The sequence below is a fragment of the Electrophorus electricus genome, chromosome 9, assembly GCF_041902795.1.
Source record: "Electrophorus electricus isolate QZ-2024a chromosome 9, ASM4190279v1, whole genome shotgun sequence".
Taxonomy (NCBI): Eukaryota; Metazoa; Chordata; class Actinopteri; order Gymnotiformes; family Gymnotidae; genus Electrophorus; species Electrophorus electricus.
This window is the reverse complement of record NC_137505.1, coordinates 21,127,047-21,153,473: the sequence shown is the minus strand read 5'-3', so window position 1 is coordinate 21,153,473 and position 26,427 is coordinate 21,127,047. Positions and strand designations below refer to the sequence as shown.

The window sequence follows — 26,427 nt, the reverse complement described above, 5'->3', positions numbered from 1 at the left end:
TCGTCAAGGGCTTGCGAATTAGCTGCTAAGGTCAAACAAATGTGGTAGAAATGAGCAGTTCTAGACTTTTTTGGAGTTCGGAAAAAACTGGACTGCGTCCAATTCCGAAAACGTAGGTGCTGTGATGTACATTCTTGGGCTATTCTTGGTTTTCACTTTGGCACAAAATTTCATTTTCATACGTAAAGAAGAATCAGAGAGCTGAGCTCCGCCAATCAAAGAAACAGCAGAGGGACTGTCCATTTAAATACAAAAATGGTTTCAGACAGTCTTTAGTAGTGTCAAGATAGTACTCAGTTTTCCATTTCAGTTATGCTTACTGTAATAAATATCACCGTCTCCAAATATTAGCATTTATTGAGGGAGTCTGGCACCTTAAAGTTGTACTGGTTTTAACTGAACTTTTATCTGAAACATATAACACATTTATATAATGTACAAACAAATTCCCCAGCAGCAGTTTATTGCTATAAAAGAATCAATTATAAACAACCTGTCCCCGCCCCCCCCAAACACACACAAATACACTTGCGCGTGGCCCACACACACGGTCATATGCAGATAAACCGAATCCAATTTCGTCATAAAGCGAAGGGTTTGACACGAAGACAGGAAAGAAAAATAAAAAGTAAACAAAAAAAATTCATTCAATTTTTGTCAACACCGTTATGCTTTCTGAATACTGTCCCAGAATATCGCGAGGGCTCTGAACAGAGGAGGGCAGTGGACAGCACGTCTGGGACGGCTGTGAGCGAAACGCTGACGACAGCCTCCCTCTCTGCATTCTGGCAAGTCACCTGTTCCAGAGGTTACCACGGAAACACTTAAGCAAGGGACCCAGGACTGGGTGTGCGTATGTTTATTCATCCTGAAATGGAAGGAAAAATACCACGGCTGCTTGGCACTAGCGTCGCTGCGAGTCCAGCAAGAGTGTGTGCAAAAAGGGTGAGTAGCTGTCGACGGGAGGCCTGCTCTGCGCAGTAACACTGCTCCTCTCGGCTGGACTCTGGCCCACGGCACAGCGCTCTGCAGAGCTGGACATAATGTGTGCTCTCCTGCCAAAGGAAGCAGTGTGGCACCGACTCCTGCTGTGGCAAAGTGAGCATAAAGATGGCAAAGAAAGGAGGTAGAAGAAGAAATGCAAAGAAAAACAGGAGAGAGAGAGTGAGAGGCGCCACAGGCACTTTAGAAATACATGTCCTGAAAAAGGGTTTGGCCCATATCGATGTAGGCCTCCTTCTCCTGGGCGCTCATCTGTTCCACCAGGTCAGGCCTCTGGCTCACCACCCTGTACGAGTAGGATCGCCCCCCCACCATCACGACCGGATCGTCACCCACTTCCTCGAACTCATCTTCCTCGTCGTCGTCGTCCTCCTCCTCCTGCCTCCCCAGCCTCAGCATGGAGGTGGCCATGTGGGCGGAAGGCTGGGCTGGAGAGTCCTCGTCCGACTCGCTGGTGTCGCTCTCGGAGTCGCTGGCGTTGACCGCCGAGAGGGTGGGCTTGGACGCGGCTCCGCCCGCCGGGCCGCTGCCGCTCCTTTTCTCGTGAATCAGGAGGGCACGCATCACTTCCTCGTTCTCGTCCGACGCTTGGCCACGCCCGGCCATGCCCTCCCGGGTCATCAAGGAGTCCTCGCCAGCTGGAGTGTAGAAACAAACACCGCTGAATACAACACTCCTCAGCTGTCACAGATGGGTTTGTCCTGTTGCCTCAAATGTATACTAACAAAATGCAGAACTTATTACAGAATTTAAAGCCATGTCATGGAAACTGAGAACAACGAGATGATGACTTAAGTAAATTTATTTCCATAGTTGATGAGAGACGTGTTTCCCTTCTAAAAAATATAGATGTAGCACCCAATGCAAAAAAAACCCCAAAACCCATGGCCAGATAGACATATTTGTTTTAGATATCTGAGGTACCATCTCAGTGTTTTTGAAGTCTCTAAAGAGCTACAAGTAAAACAAATAAACATAGAAGTGGCTATAAGATCATTTAATCATAACATCTGGTCATTTGCAAACATGCATCACAAAGGCCAGACTTGCCAAAATAACCAAAACTGGTCGCTGATAATAAAATTATTTTCGAGAAACCCTGCTCCAGAATGCTGTGCTGGTACTCACAGTTCTTGAGGGTGTCTGTCTCACTGTAGGCCCCATCCACGGTGCTCTGAGTCAGCCAGACTGGCCTCTCTTTAAGGGCCTTGGCCTCGGCCGCCTGCGTCTGCTGGGGCTCCTGGTCCTCCATGCTGATTACCACGTTCTGCGTGTACAGGTCGGCGTACGATGAGTCCTTTGTCCTCCAGACTTCACGGCCCATGGCTCCGGCCATTGCCGGCCCTCCGGACAGCGTTGCACGCTCCCGGCTGCGGGGGGGGGGGGGTGAATAGAGACACACATTTGCATGGTAGGTTACAATGATAAAAGATCACAGATTTCACTCGGTGGAAAAAAAGACCCGAGAGCAGAAAGGAAGTTTCCCCCCTGCTGGACATGGCATGTTACCTTTCAACACCTTGAAAGTAATGTTATATGTAACTAGTCTTTATCATACGGTCTGACTGATACCGAGGTAATGGTTAATCTGTGTAGAGGACCTAGATAAAAGTTGCAGCAAAAGGGATCAGACAGACAGGAACTGGAACGTTAAACTGCAGTCTATCAAGCACCCAAAATCTACACGGCTCGGCCTGAGAGTGAACGAGAGGGGGACAGTCCAACCTCTGCTTCAGGGCAGGGATTTCTGTAGGCTCTGGCTCCAGCAGGTCATGTGACAGGTTGACGTCTTCGGTCTCCCGTAGGAGCACATAAATGGGCTCGATCTGCTCGTTGAAGCGAGCAACCAGCGTGCGGGCATCCTTCTTCGGCATAGCCGACTCATCCTCCTCTACCTCAGTCTGACAGAATGTACAGCGGAATGTCCCTGAATGGGGAGAGAGACGCGTAGAACATCAACAGCAGTACGCATGCTTAATTCAGTGGCACACACTGCTTTATAAAACCTTACACTTCGATACTGCTAGTAAACAGAGTGGCTGGTGGCTTGGCATAAGGGGCAAGACTGGTTTGCCATCTGGTGCTGAAGTTATTTACAGCCACACTGATGGTAGAACACACAGCAGGCCTGTGTGTGTGGTGTGTGCGTTAGCTGCTGGGTATGTAGTATGCATATATAGTTTTGCTCGTATCAGCACTGGCAGGCCCCTGAAAAGGAACGTGCACAAGCCGGAATAAAACGCGGGTCAGCTGGCACATACGGCACTTACGTGTTCGAAAGGGTTGGGCTTGTGTGTCAAAGACAGTGAGAGTCATTTCGTGTCTTCAACGCGTTCTAAAACAACCGAAGGAGCCGGAGACGGCGATTCTGCATTTGGGCTGCCGGGGTGAAAGGTGGCTGTTTTGTTGGGGGTAGGAAAGGGAGAAAACTGCCCTTGATATTGGGCTGGAGGTGAAATCAACAAAGTAAATGATTCATTGCAATTTCCATTTTGAAAAGCTATTCTGGCAAGCTGACAAGTCCCGTGAAAGCACTCATGAAAAACAAATCACCTCCGGCTGGGTCTTTTATTACAGCAGTTCCCTTTGCCAACCCAAGGCTGGGATGTGGAAAGATAATTTGATGAGAGATGTAGAGAACAAAAGTAAAAGGAGATCAACTGAATGCACACAAAGATTTTTTGACACCCTTGACACGCATATGGACAAGCAGGGTGTGATCTCGTCATAGCCATCAGTATGACCTGTCTACTGAAAACTACACCACCTACCTTCTCCTTGCAATATAGCCTGAAGTACAGCTAATGTATTAACATCACACAACAAGAACAAATAGTAAATAAGTTCCCAAAGATATAAACAGACTTTGAGGCAACATTAATAGAGCAGTGATTGTGAAACTTCATGCTGTCAAAGCTGCCAAATTGTCATCTGTTTTGATTCTTCTAGACCCTTCAGCAGCCTCTGACAGTGAACCACAACATTCTTCTCTCTGTTCTCTCCAGGCTTGGTGTGACTGGCTCTGCTTAGAGATGGTTTCAGTCCTATCTGGAGGGACGGTCCAATCAGGTGACATGGAGAGAATCCACATACAAACCGTGTAGACTCTCCACTGGTGTTCCACAAGGCTCAGTATTCTCTTCTCTTGGTGATGTAATATCTTCTCATGGTTTCTCCTATCACTGCTATGCTGATGACACTCTATTTCTCTCTTTTCCACCCATTGACTTGCAGGTCTCCAGATGCATCTCAGCATGCTTGACTGACATTGTGTCATGGACAGCCCACCACTTGAAGCTCAACCCCAGTAAAACTGAGCTTCTGTTCATCCTAGGTACTCCCACCCCTTACCATGACCTCACTGTTTCCTACGAGAACTCCCTGGTATCACCATCCGAAGCTGCCTGGAGCCTGGGCATAACTTTGGACAACCAGTTGTCGTTCTCAACTCATGTTTTTAATCTAACCCGGTCTTGCAGATTCCTCCTTTGTAACATACGAAGTATTCGGCCCTTTCTCTTGCAGGAAGCTAACCAGGTGCTTGTGCAGTCTCTTGTGATCTCAAAACTAGACTACTGCAACTTGCTACTTGCTGGTCTTCCTCCAAGAGCCATTAAACCTCTACAACTTGTCCAGAATGAAGCAACACGACTGGTCTTCAATCTTCCAAAAGTTCACACGTTACTCCACTGCTGCCCTCCCTTCATTGGCTGCACGCATCAGATTTAAAACCTTGAAGCTTGCCTACAAAGCCAAAAAATGGACCAGCCCCTTCATACATGAGGTCAATGGTTAAAGCCTGATCCGTACCTCGAGTACCTCGAACCTCAAGTACGGCTCGGCTTGAAATACCGTGCTTCAGGTCTCATGGAAGACAAGCATCGAGACTATTTTCTGTCCTGGCTCCAAAATGGTGGAATGAACTCCCACTTGCTGTCTGGACAGCAGAGTCTCTTGCAGTCTTCAAACTCAGACTGAAGAACCATCTATTTGCAGAATATTTAAAGGACAACTGACACTGCTCCCTTATTGACTGACATTAGTACTTATTGTAGGGTATTGTTTATGTTGTTTAACAAACTCTATCACTTATTGTTCATAGCACTTATCATTGTTTAAGATAGACCTTGTGTATTGTGCACTTCTAGGTATCAGCATTCATCCCTGTATTCTACAGTATTCTAGTTCAGTGGTATGTTTATTTCTAACCTACTGTACTAGGCTGTATTCTATGAGGAAATGACAAAGCACTTTTGTAAGTTGCTCTGGATAAGAGTGTCTGCTAAATGTCGTAAATGTAAATATACCTCCTGATGTTCATGAGACTGCAAAGAACAGTGAGAAAGAGCCAAAGTCAGAGAGAGAGAGAGAGAGAGAGAGAGAGAGAGAGAGAGAGAGAGAGAGAGAGAGAGAGAGAGAGAGAGAGAGAGACACACACACACACACACACACACACACACACACACACTTTACAAATCAGCAACAAATTACCAGTAGATTAAAGCTACATAAATACCTGTGCTTCTGGTACTTGGAGTTTGGAACTGTAGTTAATGCAATTTCAGAGGAAGAAACAGGAGAGACAAAAGGAGAGAGAAAATGAGAACAAGAGATGCAGACTGAAGATGAATAAGCGGTGGAGAAAAAAAATAAAAAGGCATAACTGTGTCTTTGAATATGCAAGTGACGTCTTTGCAATTAGAACTAATGGCAGACTAGAGCTTCCCAAGCAGAAGACTCTGACAGAGCCATCAAACGCTCAGCACAATTAACACACAGCCTCATTCATACTTGCATCCATAGATATGCGCGCGCACACACACACACACACACACACACACACACACACACACACACACACACACACACACACACACTACCTGTCTCCTAGTTCATGCCAACCTTGAAGATATTTGTTTTGTGTGTAAGCACCACCAAGTCTTTCACATGGAGTAAAATGGGCTTTGTCTTTCTGTATGGATAGTTTGTGCTATTTATCACACATGAATAAAGTCTAGGCTAAATTACACAGAGCTCTCTCATCAGGGCTCTTTTAAATGATAGGAGTTCCATGCTCAAGCAAAACTGGGAACAAAAAACCCACAGACATTAGAACGAGTTCAACAAAAAATGACTGAGTATTCATGCCTTAATTCAAAATGTGACGGTGGGAATTCTTAGCAATAATCATAAAAAAAGGTTCACTGCATCTATGAAAACAGCATGAGGGGGTTTCATTAGTTACCAGATACTTCTATTGCATGCACCACTCGAGCCTTTTTGAGCATGTTTCTACTAACAGAACTGTGCAAGAATGATACATTGTGACTTTGAGGCATGACTTTGAAAAAAAGTGCCACCTGAAAAGGGTGTAAGAGAGAGAGTTGGTGAGAGTAACGTGTAGAGGGTGAGGATGAGGCAAGATGGCTATCAAAGCGCAAGTTCTCTCTCAAGGAGGCTGGCTCGATCAAAGCTGAGATCTCTCTATCTGTGCCATCAAAGCAGAGACCAGAGAGGAAGATCTCTAGGCAATCATCCAATGAAATAAAACCGCTGACACATGGTCAGTCCTCGTTTGCATGCTCAATGCTTCAGCTGTATGAGTTTGACTTCAAGTCAAGATGAAGTTCAACTTGCTGTAGGCAACAAACATTCCAGCGTCCTACTCATCTCATCATCAAAAGATTAATGAGCCTTTGCCTACAATCCTTGAAACAATCACATATGCATAATACAGCTCCAAAACATCCTCAAACCATTCTCATCTGTCATTTCCGGAGCATGAAGAATAACTGTGCATTGAGGATCTACACTACAAGGTGTTTGGGGTAAAGGCTCCTAGCTCCTATTCAATTACATCACCAGCCTGGTCTGGATCACCATTAAACAGGACCTCCCACCAGTAAGCCCCACTCCCAACGCCAGTACTCATCAGTAGTTACATTTGGTTCGACTGTTGGGAGACGATGCAGGGCTTCCAAATTGATGGTGATAACGACAGTAATGCAGTGTGATAAACTCAGGAAGATTGGAATTCAAGTGTAGAGGACCTCTCCAATGGCCCCTGGCTGTAAGTGTGTGTGTGTGTTGGGGATGGGCTCTGGGTCAGGCTCTTTGGCAGGGCTAACAGAGTGGCTGCTCTTTGCCTACCTGCCTGCTTGACCATCCTGCTGTGTATCCTAGCAACAGCTCGCCTCTCCTACCCACCGTCAAGCTCTCCCCTGGTGGGGAGAGTGGCTGCCGCATGTTGGAGCATCTAACCAAACCGCCACCCCCCCCCCCAATCCCCCACTTTACCACGTCAGCGCTCACTCCTACCAACGGTCCCGCTTTCTCTACTGCTCTGGCTTAGTTACATGGCGACTCTCCCAGTATACAGGACCTCCTTTCAAATGAGGGCTGCAGACAGAGCAGGACACTAGAACTGTATTTTTATATATGGAACTGTGGGTAGTACACTGGCAGGTTGTACGTGAAAGCTCGCATATGAAAGCAGAAGCAGTTTCTTGGGCTACTGGCAGGAATATATAGCTTCAGTGTGTGTCTGTAGGTGTGTGTACGCGCATCATCCAGCCTGCATAACTTCCGTCACCTGGCCCCCTTTTCTCAGTATTTAAAACAGCTTAAGCTTCCCACGGAAGACGCACGTTAAATAAACCATACGTGACTCTAGAACAGAGTACGGCAAACGCCAGCCACCCAACATGCTTAAGTTAATAGCCAGGAGGCATCATTGACTGTTCAGCTCAGTCCTCAACAGAGGCTTTGAGAAAGAAAATGCGCTCATTCAGAGCTGTATCTCCAAACCGTTACAAAGTCCAATTCATTAAAACACACAGCACGTCATACCCAAAGCAGCCCAGAGTAGTTGTGTGTGTGTGTGTGTGTTTTACTCTGCTACGCAGACATAAATCACTCTGCTACGCAGACATAAAACTGTAACAGAGGGGAACAATAAAACACAAAGCAAAGAGGAGACAGTAGGTGAATGGAGGGACGGTAGCGAGAGACAGTCCGCTGATGTTAGACAGCAAAGCACTATAATATCCATGTGCAATGACTCACTCTTTTTCCTCATCTTGTCTGCAGCCTTCATAACTTCATTATGGAACATGATACATGCATGTTTCACCCTCTTTTTTGAAATCACTTTGCCTACCTCTTCATGAAAGCTGAGACAGTTGAAAAATTCCCCAATTAAAACTAACCGACATTAGTTAAAATTCATCTCATGTCCTATTTGAAGTCTGCGTTAAAGTACCTGAATATTTTTAGAACCTTGCTGCCATCTAGTGTCCACATATAGTTTTGCCAATGCAAGGTATAATTGGGGGAAATATTAATTTATTTAAAATGTGTATAATCACTGCAACTGGCAGTTTTGCACCCAATGGAGACAATTTCAATCAACAGCCACAAAATCACTGAAGCACTTTTTTGTAATCTGTGCTATTACTGCAATATTCATCTTGATCAATAGTGTGATGCAGCTACTTTTAGAGCATTTGAATTTCTGTAAACAGAATTTTTATCCTCACAAATCTCACGATCATCACCTACTGACAATTCTGCACTGACCATAAATTAAGAACCAGCGAATAAGATTCAAGGCATCGGTAACAGGACAGTGACAGAACACCACCATCAAGGCTTCCCCACATGCTCACTGGAGTGAATTACTGAAGCTGGGCAACCATCAGATTCCAAAAAATAAAAAAGGTTTGAGATTCTCATCTAGGATTTTGACCAAATGTTTACAAATGATGTACACATGGGGAAAACCAGAAGAGGAACAGTGAATAATGCCAGGTATCCCACTGATGGGAAAGCCCTGATTGAGGGTTTAAGTCTCCCCACATTCCCACCCACACACACAGGCTGAACCCAACACATTCACCCGAGGGCTACGTCCTCCTTCCTTCCCTCAGCCTCCTACGTCCTGGCCTCACCCGTCAGTGGGTCGAACAGCTGGTTGGCCTCCAGATCGGTGAACGTGCTGTGGCAGCAGGGGCAGCGGAACGACGCCCGGTTGGTGGAGTCGCGCTCGTCCGTCTCGATACGCCGCCGCATGTGGTCCAGCTTGTACTTCACCACGTTGACCAGCAGCCGGTAGTTGATGAAATAGTAGTTGTGGCGCGTGGTCTTGCCGTCGGGCGCCGTCTCCACGCGCATGCGGCACTTCACGAACTTGTCCCCCTTCAGCGTGTTGAGCACAGAGCGCAGCTGCTTGCGGTCGAACTTCAGCAGCTCCAGCATGTCCTCCTCCCGCACGCACGCGTTGCGGATCAGCACGTCCAGCGCCAGCGCGTGCTCGATGCCGTAGAAACCCCTCACCACCTGCTTGGCCAGCCGCTTCAGCGCCGCCGGCACCTCCGTCAGCAGCTCCGGTTCAGTCATGGCGGAGGGAGCAGGAGGAGGCAGTGTGGGGGGGGGGGACCACAGTAAAGGAGCTCTAAAACGCTGGAGTGAGTCACGGTAGAGGAGAGTATGACGGGTATTTAAAAAGTGGAACAGCCTTGTGAAATGTAGTTAAGATACAGGACGAGCAGTGATACGGTGCTCTGTAACAGAGAGAGTCAGGGTCAGTTTAAAACCCTTTATTATAACTAACGTAACAGTAACGTTCCGCCGAATCCTAACATACAACCAATTTGTGCTGTGATGTTTTTGCTCTTAAGGCTTTAACAAACTGATATCAGCTAACACTGGAGTTCTTTCTGCCCCCAACAGCTGCTTCCTCCCATCACCAATTCAGCTCTCTCCTACTAGCCTCTTTCAGCACACGGAACCCCAGAGACCCACTTCTCGACACTAAGAGACTACTGATGCTGTAGCCCAACTACCGTTAGTTTGGAGGCTGAAGGAAGGGGCTTGTAAAGACGTGTGTAAACCTTCAGCCAAACACATCAGTTACGAGTGTCGACTCGCAGTCAAAACGATGCCCATCTACACGCAGCTCGCTAGCGTTAGGTTTGTTATCAGACTTGCTGAGGTGGATGTGCTCGGCAGTATTATTTTTATCCCCTTGTAACATGTTAAAGCTGAAGTAAACCTACTCCCTTCCATAAACACAGCAGACGGCAAGCACCCAATTGGACCAACTTGGGTACTTCGTGCTAACTACAGCGCTGGCGACGTTTCAGCCGGCCAAGTCGACCACTTTCACAAGATATTTGATATCGTAGCTAACTTACTAGCTACCGTGACGGGCTCAGTGAAAACTGAGGCGTTATCGCCGAATGAAACGGCGGCAAAAGACAAGTTTGTACGCACGGAAACAGAACGTCAGAGCATACATACCTTCCTGTGAGGAGTGAACACCAGCTAGCTAAGCTAGCTAGCGCCGAAACCTCGGAAGTGACGAACAGGATGTTGCCCAATTAAGAGTCCTGTTAGCTTCTTCAGAAGTTTGTATTTTATCTCATTTGTATGTTTTTTTTTAAATAAAACAAATAATTTTAACTATAAAGAAAATCGGTATATTTATATTGCTTGCCTGTACCGAAAATATAAGCCAAAACTGACGCCCGCATCGACAACTTCCGGTACCACAAACGTCTGGCTAATTTACGCACCCACTGTAGAAGTTGGGCTTTCCAACATTAGCCAGCTAGCTAACGCTCAACCTAACTGCGAACCGCTACAGGAGTTTTTGTAAAAACAAACAAACAAAAAACCGTGGTTATTTTCCTAGACGCAGTTCGGCATCATGAGTAGGTGACCCGCGTGTCCTCTGGTAGGACGGAGGACACCTGACATGCCCGGGACGCACAGCAGGGGAAAGCAGGATGCTGCGGTAATAAGCCCCCTTTGCCTATCATGGCTGGCCCAAGGAAACCACAGCACGTGTTTCAGTCCTTAAGCGGACTTGTTCCCTTTGTATTATATTGGTAAAGTAAGGGTGGGTTGGTAAACGTGTAGGTCACGAACAGGGCTGCGCTAAGGAGATATCTGTAAAGTGTAGGAGTGACAATCGTGGTAGTAGAGGGGGCATTACAGGCACTTAAAAGCACCGATACTGCGATTCTATTGAGATTGTAAAACAACTGGTGATCTGTTGCTGTGCCATAGTTAAAGGTTGTCAAAAAAACCCAAAAACTTAATGTTTGTTGGGTCATGTGAATGCCTTAATTTAACAAAATCCTCCGACCACTTCTCTCGTACATCTGATATTGGTGAGGGAGCACACAAGTGACATTTCGAAGCTTTTAATCAGTGGAAACCCATATGTTCACTGAAGCTGTGTTTTTGAAGTACACAACCCGAACCAGGTGTCGGCAGGCTAGCATCATAACTCCTGTTCATTGATTATCAGTTTAACTGTCATTCGTTCTCAGGTGCAGGGCACCAATGACAGCAGTGTGGTCAGTAAGGTGTCGGCAGCAACACAGGGCTACTTCCACGATGAGTTCCTCCAACATTTTGTGTGCAAGTCACTACGAAGAGCTCCTCTTATCAATAGGTGAGGTTACAGAGTAGAACCTCAGTGCTGCACCACAGATGTGTTCAGATTTGAATTGCTGTCAAATGTAGCTGTGGTTTCTTACTAGGGGCTACTATGTTCGCTGGAAAGCAGTTGACCACTGTGTAAAACAGTTTCTGCACGTCACGGACAGCTGCTCTAGAAGGCAGGTAGGACGGAATCCTCTATAACAGCTGTTTCTATTGGTCTTGGGAAGGCTGGCACAGAGAACCATAGACCACCTCTTTGTCTTTCCCTTTTTAGATCCTGTCTCTAGGTGCGGGATTTGACTCCCTCTACTTCCGCCTGCACGCCGAAAAAGCTTTGCAGCGGGCTGTCGTATTTGAGGTGGACTTCCCCGATGTCTCCAGACGCAAAGCTGCCCTGATCCGTGGCAGCAGCCGTTTGAAAGATGCCCTTTCAGACTGGGACCTGTCATCTCAGACTGGTGAGACACTGTTTTCTTCTATGAGCAACTTAGAAGGAAACCTTCTCAACTCTTGGGGGAAAAAAAAGTACTGTCATGATAAATGGACATTAAACATAGACCGCATTCATTTTTGATTGACATGGTTTAGTTTCTTACTTTATGTTTTATATCAGATGCAGTTATTGTTACACCTACACATTTATTCTTATAACTGGTATAACCTTTTCTGCAGTTCTCTACGATGACACGCTTGTCCTCTTTGCTAAGTTTGTCTGTCTGAACCTCATCCATGTGTGTCTGTTGTCTTAGACTCAGCTGCAGGTCCTGTGTATGTGAGCAGTGCTCAGTATAACCTTTTGGGTCTGGATCTGAGGAATGGGAGAATGGCGGAGGAGGTTTTGCGTGTAGCCGGGCTGCAGCACAACATCCCCTCCCTCGTTCTCTCTGAGGTGGTGCTCACGTATATGGAAACAAGTTGGTGAGTGCACATCACTTCCAAGTGCAGCTGTGGTTTCCAAACCCTCCTGAGATCCTCTCGAGTAGTGAAGAGACACACAGCTCTTGTGTTTTTTGCTGTTTTTTTGGGGGTTTTTCCCGGCGCTCCAGGTCAGATGCCGTGATTGGCTGGGTAGCAGGAATCCTCCCACAGGCTTTGTTTGTAATGTATGAGCAAATATGTCCAGATGACCCTTTCGGCAAGGTCATGCAGAGCCACTTCCTGAAGCTCAACTCCAAAATACACGCCCTCTGCCAGTATCCAGACACTGCTGCTCAGACCCAGAGGTTCTTGCAGAAGGTACCAACTTTACTTAATAAATAGTTAGAAAACAAGCAAACTAAAAGAAACAAATTAATGAGTGAATGAATAATAGAATATGAAAACATTTTAAAAATTGATAAATTTTTTAAGGTTGATATAGATGTAGCCATCGTGTGAAATCTCAAGTTTATGCACAAAATAGTAGGTAATGCAAAGACTAAATTTAGAAAGGTTTATTGGTCGACAGTTACCTTTGATCACGTAGGAACATCCTATGCGATGTTGCTAATTTAGTGATTTTGTGGCTAGAATTAGTGACTTTAAAAAAAGCACCCAGTGCTAAATCTAGTGACTATTTGGACAAACCATGGCTACCTTTCATAGAAAGGAGTTTCCAGTGGCAGGTTGAGCAGCACGTTCAGTCCGCACAGAAGCTGACATATGCAAATATGCTGCGCATGTGCAAACAGTGTTGTCAAGGACCAATGACTAATCTTGACAAGATTAGTTTTAATTGAGACAAATTAATGTATTGTTTTGACAGTTATCACTCTGTGTGCTGTGTGAGTAAAAATACGAAAGATATTCTGTCGCTTATAACTTTCTGTCTGAGTGATCATTTTACATGTAAATAGAGCTGAAATCACAGCACAGCCATTGTCTTTAAATTATGTATGTGGTTTGTCATATAACATCATGGTTAGAAAACCAGAATTGTATCCAGGTAGCAGCTAGGATATGGCATGGTACTGGCTGCCGGTTAACCTGTAGCGTTAACGGGCCATCTTTATACTCGTCCCATTGTCTGACAACAAAACAGCCTTATGGGGAATTTGTCTGTATTAAACACAGTGTACGTCAGCACAGAGAGTAGGAGAGAAGCAACCAAATGTAACGCATGCTAATTAACACATGATGTCACCCAGTGACATCTAGCTTTATCTGCTCTCCACTGAGAGTAGTTGGCAGCACCAGTCCAATGTCTGAGCACATTTCTCTCCCTGTGCATGACCAGTGATCTCCCTCCGCCTGCTTTCCGCAGGGTTGGGACAAATCTGTATGCATGGACATGAACCAGTTCTACTTCAGCCTAGCGGAGGTCGAGAGGGAGAGGATGGAGAAGCTGGAGCCTTTTGATGAATTCGAGGTGAGACTGTACTGAAACAAATGCTCTCGGATTTTAACACGAGACCTAGACTAGAGTCAGCTTGTCCAAGTCCATATAACTTTGTTCAGGAGAATATGAAAGAAAACAAAAATGATTTGAGATCAGCCCTTAGTCTGTGTAACGCACGCACTGTACGAGTCCTTCTCCCTGACGCACCACCCTTGTGTTGCTCATTAGGAGTGGCATCAGAAATGCTCGCACTACTTCATCCTTACTGCCTCGAAAGGCCCTCTGACCAGTCCAGCACTCCTCAGTCCAGCTACAGGCAAGTACCTGTAATGAAACTCTTCAATTACAGTGTGATCAGACGTGCAGGTGTAACTAACGGCGAACAGAAGCCAGCTGCCCCTGAATGTCATTTGCATACTAGTTGGTGGCTGTCCAATCTTTCTCATTTTTAGCAATATTAGCATTATGGTTTGGACAAGTCCTGTACCTCTAATGTAACTACAAGGTATACTGTAACATATGTCACACTACATTGTTATATACCAGAGCTATTTTGTATAGCAAGTCATCATTTTTATATCAATCTGAGCACTTTGTTGCCACTTCTTAGACCGTTTAATAATTGGATTTGGGTCCTAGTTAAATCCGATATAAGGATGTTGTCCCTGTTCACCTTTTCTTGCTACTTCCACATGGCAAAATCCCTGTTTGAAGGCATTCTCTGCTCTGTTTGGCTCTCAGAGTCCCCCATTCCGCGGATGGTACCCAAGCTGGAGGCTATATCTGTGGCAGCGCGGCCTATAGCTGGGACTCCGTGTGTGGAGGGGGCTGGGATGGCCTCCACCCTGCTGGAGCCGAGCCTCCTGCTTCTCACGGGGGGCTACGGGAGAGGAGGCCGCAACACCGGAGCCGTGGCTCTGATCAGAGGCGAGGCCGGCTGGAGATGTGCCCTTGCGGAGCTGAATGGAGAGAGAGGTGGGTGTGTGTTATGTGCCTGATCCAAAATTGTTCTCTCTTGGCTTAATGTTAGAATTCATAGAGCAGATGATGTGTTTGTGGTGGGCTTTCAGGGCTTTTTTAAGTTAAAAAATAGCTCCTATTGTACATGATCTGTGTCTGAGATATTAGTTTGTATTTTCCTTAAGGATAACAGTAATGTGTTCTTTAACACAGATGTGCGAATGTATCACACACTGACCTCTGTTCCTGGCTGGGGTGCAGTAGTTATAGGGGGTAGAACCTCTCCACGTAACCCCATTGACAGCATACTGCGTATCACCCATTGCCTGAGCGATGAGCATGATCCCAAAACCATGCAGCTGTCTGTGGAGAAGATGGTCTGTACTGGCGAAGGCCCAAAAGCAAGATGGCGGCATACAACTACTTTGCTGAGTCAGGGAGGTGAGGGAGTTTAGTCCTGGGTGATACTATAAAGTCTCTGAGTTAAGACGTGTTGTGAGCCTTCTTTTATATTATCCAGACAGGAACCTTTTATTTGTGTTCGGGGGCCACACAGAAAGGGAGTCTGTTCTTGGTGATGCCCATTTCCTGTGTTTGGAGAAGCAGCATTGGATGGATGTAAGAGTTGGAACATTTGTCTTAATTGTTCAGATGCAGAGGAGTGTCTTTTTTGGTTATCGTATCCCAAATCATAATCATAATCTACTTTTGAATTTAAAGAAAGGAATGTCACTTGAAATAAAAAAAAGTTTTATTTTGAAAAACAGTTCTACTGGCTTATGTTTGTCAGGCAGCGTTGTCCTGAGGAAGACACTGCTAGAAACTGATCCTACATGAGCTCTCTTTCATGGATATGCCACAGATACCTGTTGAAGGCAGCTTTCCAGAGCCTCGGCATTCCCACTCTGCGTGCGCCTGTGGAGAAGGTCTGGTGATGTTTGGAGGTTTGGGTGGAGGTGGCGTTCCTCTGGGAGATGCTGTCCTCCTGAAACCCACCCCTGCAGGCTTCTGCTGGGAGAGGCTGCATTTACAGCCAGCGCTGGTCCCAAGGTATTAGCGCTGTTACTGTTTATCAGACTTGGAATGTTTTTGGTTTGTTGACCTTCAGTGCTTGCGATCTACCATTCGCAGGTATTCCCATTCAGCCCACGTGATTGGTGAAAATTTGGTGGTAGTAGGTGGGGTTTGGCTACAGGCAGACAGGGTGCCAGGAGTCGCTGTAATAAACCTGGCCACTGGAGGCAGTATTGAAGTCAGTATCGACACGGTAAGACGCGTATGCAAGGTCTTAGGGAATGGGGTCAATTCAATACAGAGTGTTTTATAACTTAACGAAAAGCCCACATTTGTGCTTTTTTGGTTTGGCGTTGCTTATAATTTGGCATCTACTGTTTTGCTAGCCAAAGAATGAATCTCTCACTCTCTGTCACTCACTCTCTCTAGTCGTCTGTCCCCTGGCCTCTCATGCTGCATTCGTTCTGCTCAGAGCTGCTAGACCCAGATGGCGCTGAGCTGGTTCTAATAGGCGGTGGAGGGAACTGCTTTTCTTTTGGGATGCACCTCAATGCCCACCCTGTTATTCTGGACCTGAGGCCTGTGCTTCAGAACTCAACCCAGTTACTACATTGTGTAAGAGAACCTCTGGACCCTGCTGATTATTTCCCCTGGATGGATCTTCTACCTTCATACTAAAAGCTATGAAGACCATGCCGTGAAGACCAAATTCACACACTCAAATTCATCTTTGACCCCACTGACTTGCCAAGCAGACTTTATCTTAACCAAGACTTCATATGACATCATAGCCAAAAGGTTATAATATGGGATGGGGCTTTAACTAGTTGTTGTTGTTTGCAGAGGCCCAGTGGATATTGGAGGGCAAATGTGTGGTGAAGGATTACTCACTGAGGCAGCAAAAGGACTGGACGGCCGGTCGAACTCGCCTTTCTCTAGGAAGCACTGGCAGCCGTGGTAGTTGGTGTGTTCGCAGAAGACCCGGTAGCCGTCCAGGACCTGGGAGGACTGCACCTCCCTCAGGAGGCGCAATCCTCGGTGGTCCCAAAGGCCTGGCCCGCAAAGTCCGCCATGTCATACAGCTGCATCTTATGCGGGGTTCCACTCGTCTGCCCAAGTCAAAGGCAGGAAGGCGGTAGAGGCAAAGGGGTTGGGATTGGAGAAGTGTGGGGACATAAGAAGGAACTGGAAGGAAGGACATGGAAGTGTTTCCGGACCATGCACCCAAATTCCCTCTTGAACTGTTGAATTCAAGGATTTCACTCGGGATACAAAAATGCTACTCCCTATGGCCTTACAATCCTTTTATAATCATTATTTTTATTCTATTGAATCCAAATTTAATAAAGTAGTATTTCACATGTAATTGTTCTATATGTTTTTTTCCCCCTTAGATTCTTGTAGAATTAATATTAATTAAATATGAATGAATATGCATGAAGAATATTTTATCTGGATGAGGTAAAGGAAGCTTTTCTTTGTCTTTTGCAGTTCTTTGTCACTAATTTTTTTTCTGCTCCACTTTGAAATGCTGGGCCAGTCCATTTGTGCTAGCCAAATTGATCCTGTGACGCACAGCTCTCTGCAACACTTCATGGTCAGTTTATGACTCATATGACTCTTTTGTCCTGGCAACTTTCTATGATGATTTACAGGTTGACGCAGAAAGTCAGCGGGAGCTGTACTGCTGTGCAAAGCATACCATCAGTGTTGGAATAGAATGAACACTAAAACATCAACAGGGCTTCTTACATTCTAGCAATAAATAAGAATGCATGCTTATTTTGTCGTTGTACTAATCACTATAATGTATTTTGCCACAATTAATCTATACAGTGATATACTTTTTGCCAGCACAGAATAGGACCGATTTAAAAGGACTTGCAGAGTGGCTTGGGCATTATCTTGCAGCAGCTGAGCCGGTCCTTGAGACCCATTCAGCAAAGGTACTCTGGGTGCTCACCCCTTGTCAGCACATGTAGTTGGGGTGCTTGAAGGCCTCCCAAGTACACTGTCCACGCGGATGGAGTTGTAGGACTGGGAACTTGCTCTAATGGTTTACCAAAACCAGTTTGGCATGTTCCTTCAACCTGTGGTCTGCACAGAGATGAGCTCCAGAAACCATCTTCCTTTAGGGGTTATTAAAAAGCTGGCACCTTATGAACTGGCACGTCACAAGAGTTCATGATTCAAAAGACCTGCAAAACTCAGCAAAGATGCTCAATTAATTTGCAAGCTGGATTCACTGTGTACAACAGAACACCATGGCGCAGTGCAGGCTGAATGCTAGGTGTATGTGGGCTGCATTGTGAAGCATCAAGCCACGTTGGATCAACGCTATGAAGAAAGGGATGAAATGATAGATCTCTGATGTCATCAGCAGGTAATTTTAGACTTTTTAGCAATGGTGAATTTTTCGAAGTATCCTTATCCTTTGTTGAAATGTGTGTTCATATTAGTGCTTTTTTTTGTTACTCAGAAATAATTTCAGCAGTTCTTAGTACAAATACATATCTAGCACAATAAATGAAAAATTGAATTACTTGTTTCTATAAGGGATTCTTGCCACAAATCCTAAAAAATGTATAATAGCTAGAACTTAATCAAACCAGCACCACCCAGCAGCAATCATAACATCTTTTGACTTTGCAATTTAGATCGATTAAAGCAAATTTATTTTTGCTCCTGTGGTCATATTTATTGCGATCCACCTAAGGGAGATATCTGGCCACTCACCCTGCCAATACTGAATGTAGTATTTAACCTTGTTTGGGGAAGCGTCTGAAGTCCTGACTGACTACTGAACCACCAACATGGCATCTTAAATACTCAGACTGAGGATTAGTGTGGCGGAGAGCACTGGACAATCACTTTGTCATGAAAATGGGTCAGATTATAGCATAATGGCAACATAGCCAGGGTTGCCATCCCCCTGCTAGCAACACAGTCATCACTCAACCCATGCCAAGACCAGTGGCAAATGCCCACTGCACTCCACTGCGTGAAATGGCACATCATGCTCCTGGCTCAGCTCTTTTCTACTGTTTTAACTACAGGCAAAAATAATAAAACCTGGCAGAGCAAGGGGTATTCCTGGGAATTGCACCCATATAGGTGAATGGCAACATATCTCAGGCAATTACCCACACTTCAGTCTTTAAAGCAACATTTCAAACCACAAAAAATCCAGCTGCCTCTCAGAATTGTACTGTTGGTGCAATCTGGAGCAAGAATGAATCAACCAAAATGTAGGACAATCACTGGATGTGTAGGAAAGGAAATCCAAAATAATGAAACCAAATGTCCTTGATGGAGAATTTAAGTGACAGAAATAGCTGACTTTCACTGACTGTTGGACATTGAACTTTTGTTATCTTCTTTTAACATTGTGAACAATATTGTCAGAAAAGGGTAATCGTATGAACAGGCTTAATTGACTGAACATTTTGTTTACCAACTTGAAATTCAAATCCTTGTCTTCACCAGAAACGGTAATAAATGTTTTATTAATCCTATATTTTAATTCTGGAGCAACATCCAAACACTATCCATCCACAAGGAAAAATAAGTATCAGAACCCACAGGCAATACATGAATTATAATATAAACTCAGAGGGAAGATGTACCCTTTTAGTTAAGATAGCTTAAGTGGTTTTTAGATCCAACTGAACACACAGAAACAAAAAGCTGCTCAATAAAACTTGGTCTTGACCCATCCCAATATAGTCAACTGACACCATATACAAGATAAAGCATCTTTTATTGTTTTTATACTAAGCCTGTTCTTTTGAACTAAACATAATACAAAACTGCTCATCTGTTCTCTAAAAAAGAATCCTCTGGATTTAGCTATAGACCTTATAATGCAAAAAGTGTACAAGTCAAAAATGTTACCCAATCTTTAGAACTAGGCTACTGAATCATGGGTGTAGAGCACACAGTAATGGGCACTTATCAGTGTGAAGGCATAAGTGCATCTATAGTGCAAGGATTTTATACAATTAAGCTACAGCAGGGAAACAGATCCATTCACAACCATACTGGCCACTAAGTGTAAGGAAAGAAAATTTTGATATTTAAGCTCGCAGGTTTGAAGCATGAAATAAAAATGCTGAAAAATGTGTACAATTCCTTGACTGCATATTAATGCACTCATAAAACCCTGTTCCAATAGCAAGCTAATAGCTTTAAATTACTGTATTAAATTAATTCATATTGTGCAGGTAAAACAGGAGTCTCCTCAGTCCTTTCCTAATTGTAATTCATGTCACTAACAGACTCCTTCTCCTGTTCATAAATACAGCACTAACCTGGCCGTCATCCTGCACAGGGCTCAGGCACCACTGCTTTATCACTACCTGTTCAACTTGCTAGTAATGAGAAAACTGCAAAGGCCTTGTAGCTTGCAGCTCACGGGAATCATTTCTAACAATCACAACTCTTCTGCAGCTACACATCCAGCATATTTCCTACTCTATAAGGCAAGCCATCTAAGGCATATATTGTACCATGTTTTAAGACAAGTTGCTTCAAAATGTAATTTTTGTAATCCAGCATTCCTTTTTGCATTAAACAACATCTACAACATCTCCTGAGTGCTGTGAAACTACAGTCCCTACAAACCTGCTGAACCCAAAATGCTGACCGAGGCTCTGCCTCCCGGTTCAGAGGTCAGGGTACGAAACCCACACTCCCGGCCCGGCGGAGGCAAAAGCGGAGGTTAATCAGGCTTAAGTGAGGGAAGCACGGGTGTACTTTAGAGTCCGTGCGCTCAGCAAACTGTAGGTGTCCGCCCCACTGCCCGTTGGGCCGCCTGCTCTTTTGGGCGATGGAGAGAAGGTTGGGAGCCACAGGTAGAGAGTGCGCTGTCGGTGGGGTGGGACGGGGTAACGGCTGCGGGCAGCAGGCTGTCTAGCTCCTGCCTCTGGCCCCTCTCCAGCAGCCATTCATGGAACTTCTGCTCCACCAGGACCTGGAACTGGCGCCGCTGCTCCCTGTCAGGAGAAAGAGGGCAACGAGTTGCTTCTTGTACTCATGAAATAAGATTGCTCCATTTTCCACTAGTTTTCCTCTTCAGTTTAAATGCTTCCAATCTAAGTGATCATACATTAATACTTTCTTGTTAAAGCGCAGGCTTCAAATGTTCAGGGTTCACCATAACCTTTTTTCCCCTTCAACTTACCCACGCGAGAAAACTGGAGCATGCAGTGTCCTGAACCAAATTTCTACTGTCCCGAATCAATATTTGTATTTCAAAAGTGTTATTCACATATAAATAAGCACACATTAGCTAATATATTTAGTTAATGTTATTTATTCTTAAGTGTACATTCTTACAATATACTTTTCACTTGTTTTCTTTTTGTTCTAAATAAGGAATGGTTTCATAACAAACCTCTTTCTCTTTTAGCCCTGTGATATGCTGTTGTGATTAACTTAGTCAACCTGGAATCGTCTTCATCGTTCACCTGTCGTATGCACATGTTCAGTGGTCCAGATGCGCTAGTGGCTTTTTTCGATGCAATGCAAGTAAAAGTGAGGTTTTGACCTTTTTTTATAGGAGAATATCTGTGTATTCATAATTATTAGTGTGCAGAATTATTATGCAACTAAATGAAAAATGGAAATTTTCCCCCCATCTCACTTGTTCATTTTCATCTGTTAACATGAGAATAATAAACAAACCACTCAATTTACAAATAAACATTTTTGACATTTCAATAAATAAATTAAAAAAACTCAAATGACTAATATAGCCTTCTGTCAGTTTCTTACTCTACTGTTTCCTTCACCAAAAATCTCCCATTTAAAAAGGGCCCACAAGTTCTCAGATGGTGATGTCACGTCAGGTGAGGAAGGGGGCATGTCATTATTCTTTCATCTTTAAGGCCTTTACTGGCTAGCCACGCAGTGGAGTGCTTTAATGCATGCCATGGAGCATTGTCCTGCATAAACATCATGGTCTTCTTGAAAGATCCAAATTTTTCCTGTAGCACTGCTTGAAGAAAGTGTCTTCGGTTTGACAGTTAATTTTGAGTCCATCTTCAACCTGAAAAGGTCCAACTAGCTCATGTTTAATAATGCCAGCCCATAGCAACACCCCACCTCCACCTTGCTGGTGTCTTGAGTCGAAGTGGAGCTCTGTGCCTGTTACTGATCCAGCCACGAGCCCGTCCATCTGGTCCGTCTAGTCACTCTCGTCTCATCAGTCCATAAAACCTCAAATCTGTCTTCAGATATTTCTTGGCCTGGGCTTTCAGCCTTCCATACCTTGGCCATGTCTCTGAGTACTGAACACCTTGTACTTCTGGGCACTCCAGGAACCCATTATCCTCCAGTGACTTCAAAATCCAGTACTGCATCCTACCTGGTCACATCACGTTTGATTCTTCTCAAATCTTTGGAAGTTAATTTGCATGTTTTTTTCTCATCAGGTTTCTTGCGACCCTGTTGACTATTTGCAACAAAATGTTTGATGGTTCTGTGATCACGCCAGAATATCTTAGCAATTTTGTGCTGTATCCCTTTGAAAAACGTTTTATAAATTTTGACTTTTCAGAGTCAGTTAAATCTCTTTTTTGCCTGAGGAAAAGAAGCTGCCTAATAATTCTGCACACCTTGATACAGGCTGTTGATGATCTTAGGCCACACCCTCCGTCATTACACAAAGACATCACCTGATATGCTTAAATCCAATAAGCATTCAAGTTTATACAGGTTGGAGTTGGAAAATATGCATAAAAATTATGATATGGTCAAAATATTCTCTTGCCTAATAATTATGCACACAGTGTATGCATTGTAACAGAGAAATTTGCAATTTATAAAATTTGTAGTTCTGACAAAAAAGAGCCATTTTTATAGGCCTCGTTATTATGGAATATTACCTACAAACGTGGCAGAACATCTCAGGCACAGAGGGGTCAAAATCGACCCATGAGGGAATGAAGCTGTGTATTTGCTTCATATTTTCGCTTCGCCATGTTCCTGCACACCGAGCTCAGTCATTGTTTGTATATATAATACCATTGTTTGTTTTGACTAGATAAGATAGGGTAAATATTGAGTTTGGCGTCACTTACTTTAACACATTCTGCCCCCCACACCAACTTGAACTGGCCCAACCAGGCAAGTGATAATTCGAGTTTTACTTGCCCAGAGCATTCAGACAGTGTGGAACCCTGATGTTACAAATTTGATGTTCGTTGCACAACGAAACACCTTAGTGTTATAAGATATAGATGCCTAGTTTCTGCTCCGACGTAAAAGGGCTTACTTGTTGAGGTGTGCATCCTTCACCGTCTTCTGCCAATCCTGAACCCTCTGCTCACGGGCCTCCACCGCCTGCTGGTATGTTGGCGGCAGCCCCCCGGGAACCTCACAGGTGTCTCCCTCCATCTGGAAGGGAACCACCAGAGGCCAGAACTCAGCCGGTGGCAAGATGCGGTAGGAGGCTGGGTCTGGAGTAGGGCCATCCGCCCCGAACAGAAGCGGCTTATCCCAGAGGTTGGGCACGACTGCCAGGCCCACACTGGCCATGTGGTCCTCCAGAGTGGGGTAGTAGGTGTGGAAGGGTCCCAGAGTGAGGGCCACATTGCCGGGCAGTAGGAGGGGGCGCGTGGGGGTGAGGATGTGGATGGTGCAGTGGGAGGAGGCGCCCACAGCCAGGCGAGCTGCCACGCACACCAGCCGCACGCTCTCGCAGCTCTGGACGTGCACACTGGTCACCACTGGACCCAGCACCACCGTGCTGTTGCGACACTTGTCCAGGGTCACTGACCTGCGACGTATGCATGTGGACTTTCAGAAAAGGCATATACCGACACTCAGATAGCTCAGTGTCTGCAACTCTGTAAACACTTACACCAAACTCAGATATACAAATATACATACACACGCACGGCTAACTCTGTTAGTTCGGATCCAGTACTCCTAATATCTTCAAAGAAATGTAACACCACATACGCTTTAGCTATTAAGCAACAACTTTAATTTTATCCAATTACTTTAGCTCTTTGACACCTGAGGCAGATATGTGCCTAACCACAGGAATCTTCCAAGGCGTTACACTGGTCAGCGTGGGTGTGTTACCTGAGAGGGGAAAGTAGGTAAATGAAAGCCTCATTGCAGCGGTGCAGTTTGACGTTAGCATCTGCCAGCTTCTCGGAGTCCTTGGCCAGCGTCTGTTTGTAAAGCTGGGACATCAGCACCACACGGCTGCCTGGAGGAGCCAGGTGTGTGTTCCTGGCTATCTTTGCTCTCTTCATGGTGCCCTCCACTAAAACACACACTTCACTGTAACAAAGTCCTCGAGCTGTCTGCACGGCTGATGTGCAGCAGACAGGCATGTATGATTCAAACAAAACAATAAACACCTAAAATTACAACAGCTGAAAACATTAGAGGTCAGTCACTGACAGACAGGTGTCCGTCACTGTCTGCCTGTTGCTCAGTTAGCAAAAGCCGAACAATAAGAAATAAAGAAAGGTTTGTTTGGAGCACCTTGAAGGGCCCAGGCTAGCTTCTTGCCTGAGCGCAGGCAGGTGGACATGCCGAAGGGGTTGAGAGTGAGCGCCTGGTGGAGCCAGCTCTGCAGCTTCTGCAGCGAGTAGGAGCGGCTCAGCTTGGAGTAGCCTGCTTGGGTCTGGAACGGCGCACGGCCCAGCAGCCGGTGGAGGGGGTGCACAGCGCGCCCGTGACTGGCCGAACCCTCCAGCAGCAGGCTCAGACCCTGCAGGGCTGCGGGCAGGAGCTGGCCATCCCGCGGTGGCTGGCCCGAGCTGCTCAGCTCGCCCGGTTCAGCCAGCAGCTCGAGAATCTCGGTTAGGTGCGTCTGCACGAAGGTGAGGTGTGCCTGGTCATCCCAGTTCTGAACAGAACAGAACGAGAAGGGGACTCTAGCAGCAAAGCTGTAGTGCTCCGGGACGGCGGTCGCGGAATTTTGACAGTCGGTTTTAAAGAGAACCTCGGATAAAAAAAATAATAATAACGAGACAGAATAACGAGTTGGAAAGCATAGAAACGCAGGAAGGCACGATCACGCGCGGCGTGCACTGACCTTGTTGTGGGAGCTGGCTTTGGCCTCTCTCTCTGAGAAGGAGGCGGGTGAGCGAGAGCGAGGGCTCGGCCACTCCTCACCGATGAGGGAGGTGCGCAGAGAAACGCGGTTCAGCTGCTGCAGGTAAAGGAACAGCAGGAAATGCAGAGTGTCCACAGACAGCTGCACAAGCCACAGAACCGGGAAGTAGTTCAGACACGTTACACATAGATGTTCGCAAAACACAGAGGAAAGTATTTCGGCAGAACTACAGAAGGGAACCGCACCTTGCTGCGCTGCCGGTCCAGCTCGCGAGGGGACTGGCATTGAGACAGAGCTTCAGCCCATTCCAGCTTCTCCTCAGGGGAACGCGGCGCCAGCAGGTCAAAAGTTTCGAAGTAGAGCCAGGCCAAGTCCTCGGGTAGCTGCAGCTTCCCACAGGCGATGTGGCGCCACATGTGCCAGCCCAGCCGTGGGAAGCAGCCCTCTCTAGTGCGCACGTAGCTGGCCATTTTACGCAGGTAGTGCACACTGAGCTTGCCGGGCGGGGCAGCTTGCAGCGCCCCGAGCAGAAAGGGCTCCAGGCGAGGCCACACGCTGGCTGAATACACGTCCATTTCTGTGGCAAAGACACAGGCTGCGTGTGTTACGGGTGGCTTGTGAAAGAAGAAAGAAGTTTCTCCCGTTCGCGGCCTAGCCAAAATTAATCAGTCATGAGGGTTGCGAGGATGATGGCAGCCTGTTCACACAAACCTTTGAGCGGGGACCGGTGAGGTAGTCGGTTATTTAGGAAGAACTGGTCGGTAACACCTTAAATGGTACTACAAATGGTTGAGAACAATGCTATTTTTAACGCATTTTCACCGTTTTACTGCATTTAGCCTTTTGCCCGTTGAAAACTGTTTTTCTTCAGTATTTGTCTGGCAGTTACGTTTCAGTGTTTTGCTATTTCAAATCATTTAACTATCCCAACCTTTAGGACAGCAGCTTACTTTCAGTACCCGCCCGACTTCAGGTCCTCCAAACAGGTGGGCAGCTCTGCTCCATCGCTAAAACAAACAGCAGGTTAACACCCTGACCAGTGGCGTATTGAGTATTAATAATTTAACAAGTTTGATTCTCCCTCATCTCTTCCACACCACAACCCCTCTGAGTAACTATAGCTACCTAGCTAACCCAGTGCACTGTTATTGTTAATGTTTTGGTATATTGACTGAATATAGCTCACTTTCTGAAAGCCACCACTTCGCCTGAAACACTATTTTAACGAAAACATGCCACCTTCCTGCCGCAGCAAACTATTTATTTTTTATTTTATTTTATTTTATTTTATTTTTGCTGCAGGTCTAATTCTTCTTTCTAAGTGAGCTGTTTCGAAATTACACGAACGGTGAAGTTCGTGAATACTGCAACGATAAACAAGCACGTTTCCTGTGCATTAGCAGAGGATTTCAAAATAAAAGTGTGACCTGTTTGACGGCGGCCACACGATCACATATCTTACGGAGGTCTAACGCACTATAACGTGCCGAAAGAAAATATGTGAAGGGGAAAAATCTGAAATATGTTGGAAATTCATACCGTCCCTGTCAAAATTTGGGCCTATTTGTTTTCAGCTAATTACAATATATTTATATTATATTTA

General features: G+C 45.5%; 3 protein-coding genes across 12 annotated transcripts; 1 reads left to right on the top strand and 2 right to left on the bottom strand.

The window, feature by feature from the left end:
* Window positions 1-339: 339 nt before the first annotated feature.
* Window positions 340-10,429, bottom strand: gtf2e1 (general transcription factor IIE, polypeptide 1, alpha). Its single transcript, XM_027033053.3, has 5 exons — window positions 10,303-10,429; window positions 8,952-9,563; window positions 2,728-2,929; window positions 2,131-2,372; window positions 340-1,640 (listed from the first exon to the last, which is right to left on the bottom strand). Exons 2-5 carry the CDS (start codon window positions 9,397-9,399, stop codon window positions 1,186-1,188), a joined length of 1,347 nt encoding a protein of 448 aa, XP_026888854.2. The 5' UTR covers window positions 9,400-9,563; window positions 10,303-10,429; the 3' UTR covers window positions 340-1,185.
* A 67-nt stretch (window positions 10,430-10,496) lies between these two features.
* On the top strand, window positions 10,497-17,111 carry lcmt2 (leucine carboxyl methyltransferase 2). 5 transcript variants are annotated; one of them, XM_027033034.3, is made up of 15 exons: window positions 10,497-10,798; window positions 11,340-11,464; window positions 11,553-11,634; window positions 11,729-11,912; window positions 12,204-12,372; window positions 12,501-12,690; window positions 13,697-13,801; window positions 14,000-14,087; window positions 14,513-14,746; window positions 14,945-15,172; window positions 15,252-15,349; window positions 15,594-15,781; window positions 15,863-15,998; window positions 16,175-16,360; window positions 16,589-17,111. In XM_027033034.3, exons 1-15 carry the CDS (start codon window positions 10,760-10,762, stop codon window positions 16,622-16,624), a joined length of 2,088 nt encoding a protein of 695 aa, XP_026888835.2. In that variant the 5' UTR covers window positions 10,497-10,759; the 3' UTR covers window positions 16,625-17,111. The 5 variants fall into 5 exon arrangements, 4 of the variants coding, with proteins under 4 accessions (XP_026888835.2, XP_081576828.1, XP_026888825.2 ...); XR_014125281.1 differs by lacking the exon at window positions 16,589-17,111 and having other exon boundaries at window positions 15,877-15,998; window positions 16,175-16,315; XM_081720702.1 differs by having other exon boundaries at window positions 14,993-15,172; window positions 16,175-17,111.
* A 2,375-nt stretch (window positions 17,112-19,486) lies between these two features.
* tbccd1 (TBCC domain containing 1) lies at window positions 19,487-26,325 on the bottom strand. Of its 6 annotated transcripts, none has more exons than XM_081720400.1 (8): window positions 26,011-26,319; window positions 25,775-25,831; window positions 25,070-25,603; window positions 24,804-24,965; window positions 24,248-24,614; window positions 23,837-24,023; window positions 23,022-23,525; window positions 19,487-20,739 (listed from the first exon to the last, which is right to left on the bottom strand). In XM_081720400.1, exons 3-8 carry the CDS (start codon window positions 25,397-25,399, stop codon window positions 20,517-20,519), a joined length of 1,773 nt encoding a protein of 590 aa, XP_081576526.1. In that variant the 5' UTR covers window positions 25,400-25,603; window positions 25,775-25,831; window positions 26,011-26,319; the 3' UTR covers window positions 19,487-20,516. The 6 variants fall into 6 exon arrangements, with proteins under 6 accessions (XP_081576526.1, XP_081576525.1, XP_026851942.2 ...); XM_081720399.1 differs by having other exon boundaries at window positions 25,070-25,401; window positions 25,536-25,603; window positions 25,775-26,318; XM_026996141.3 differs by having other exon boundaries at window positions 25,070-25,401; window positions 26,011-26,318.
* Between the last annotated feature and the right edge of the window lie 102 nt (window positions 26,326-26,427).